This window comes from Manacus vitellinus, unplaced genomic scaffold (genome assembly GCF_001715985.3).
Source record: "Manacus vitellinus isolate BGI_N305 unplaced genomic scaffold, ASM171598v3 scaffold_52_pilon, whole genome shotgun sequence".
In the NCBI taxonomy this organism is placed as follows: Eukaryota; Metazoa; Chordata; class Aves; order Passeriformes; family Pipridae; genus Manacus; species Manacus vitellinus.
This window is the reverse complement of record NW_021940628.1, coordinates 819,111-820,912: the sequence shown is the minus strand read 5'-3', so window position 1 is coordinate 820,912 and position 1,802 is coordinate 819,111. Positions and strand designations below refer to the sequence as shown.

The 1,802-nt window shown below is 55.5% G+C and overlaps 1 protein-coding gene across 1 annotated transcript in view; it reads right to left on the bottom strand.

The window, feature by feature from the left end:
- Positions 1-1,683: 1,683 nt before the first annotated feature.
- Positions 1,684-1,802, bottom strand: part of OPRD1 (opioid receptor delta 1) — a 1,960-nt gene continuing 1,841 nt past the window's right edge. Inside the window, exon 3 of the mRNA XM_029963019.1 lies at positions 1,684-1,751. Within this exon, the coding sequence (XP_029818879.1) occupies positions 1,684-1,751 (68 nt within the window). The remainder of the gene's footprint in view (positions 1,752-1,802) is intronic.

Genomic DNA, 1,802 nt, shown 5'->3' with positions numbered 1-1,802 from the left:
GCAATTTCACCCTATTTGATTCCTTTGAAAAAGAAATTGGTTTTGGTTGCCTCATGTCTTCCTAACAGGGAAGGCTGCAATTTCCACAGGCTCTGGAGAAAGGTGGGGCTGCTGAGGAGAGGTAATGGCCGTTATTAGCCTAAATTGATGCAACTGGAGAAACCAGACACAAGACAGGCTCTGCCTCCAGCCCATGAGCCCCAGGTGCCCCCAGCGCTCGCCTGCTTCCTCCAGCTGCACCAATTTGTCCAGTCACTGCCATTCCTGCTTCCTCCAAGCATCCCCCTCCTCCTCCCCGGGCTGTCTGACTGCCTGGCAGTGACGGTGGGAAGGGGGACAGCAAGGAAAAGTGGTGGCTCAGGGATGTGGGGCGGGGCTGACGGGGGGATTTGGGGAGTGGGAGGACCCATCAGTCGTGGTTCAGCTGCAGGTGATGTGGTCCAGAGGTTCCTGGAGGGTGGTTCCTGCAGGATGTGATGGGAGCTGGAGCTCAGCCATGCCTCTGGGGGGGATGCTGCTCCATCCAGATGAGAGCTGAAACCCCCAAATCTCTGCCTCTTGCAGGCTGTGGGGCCTCTCTCGGTGCCTGCACAGCCTCTGTCCCTGCTTGGGGAACTGTGAAAGAAAGGGGATAGTTTTTTCATCTTCTCCTAAAAAAAAATAACACAACCCCATCCTACCCTTTTTACCTCTGCTATGGAAATCTGGGCAGTGCTGTTGCTCATCCTTCTCCTCATGGGCAGGGAAGGGAGAGCCCTTGGCACTGCCTGTTATTCCATCCTAATTGCTTTAGCACTGCGAGAAGCAACTCGAGTTCCCACAAATTGCTCCCTTAATGAGGTTCTTCTCAGGCTTAATATCTTCATCAGTTCACTGTCACCCTGATGGACAGTGGGCATGGGGAATTTGGCACTGGCACATGGTACAGGGTGAGCTTCAGGTGTGCTCTGGCTGTATCTGTATTCCCAGCATCACACCCATGTCCAGGGCTGCCCTGGCTGCAGTCAGAGGTCTCTAAATAACAGATTAATGACATTAATGATAGAAAGTTCTCCTCTGGGAGCAGTCCCAGATTGAAGGACTCCAGGTGTGGAGCTGGAGCTCTTTAATTACAGTCTCTGAAGTGGCATCATTTTCTCTTCCCAGCTCTGGTTGTTTTTTTGGACACAGCTCAGAGAGGGATGGACTGAAGTCCCATGATCTGGCAGAGGAAACAGCCTCAGGTCATGCCAGAAGAGGTTTAAGTTGGATATTAGGAAACATTTCTTCACTGAAAAGGTTGTCCAGCCCTGGCACAGCTTCCCAGGGCAAGGGTGGAGTCCCCATCCCTGCAGGGATTTAAAGCCGTGTGGATGTGGCACTCGGGGACATGGGTCAGTGGTGGCCTTGGCAGTGCTGGGGGAATGGTTGGACTCCACGATCTCAGAGGGCTTTTCCAACCTGAATGATTCCACGGTCCTACAATCACCCCCTGGCACAGTCCCCTTATGCCACGGGAGCGTTTCCCCTCCTGCCATGGGTTATGGTGCCACCTTGGCCCAGGAGGTGAAGCAGTCCTGGTGTCCTGGGCTCTGCAGAGAGCCACGTTTGGGAGGGTGACAGCCCTTGCTGGGTGGCCTTGGTTGAGGTGGGAGCAGCAGCAGAGCAGCTCTGCCCGGGTCGCCTCCTGTCCCGACCCTCTCCTTACGCCGCTCGGCGAGTCCCAGCTCCCCCATCCCGCTTCTCTGGGACGACCAAAGTCTTTGCAGTCACTGTGGGCACAACCCCCGGGGCGTCACCCAGCGGTGCCACCGCTCCGCTCA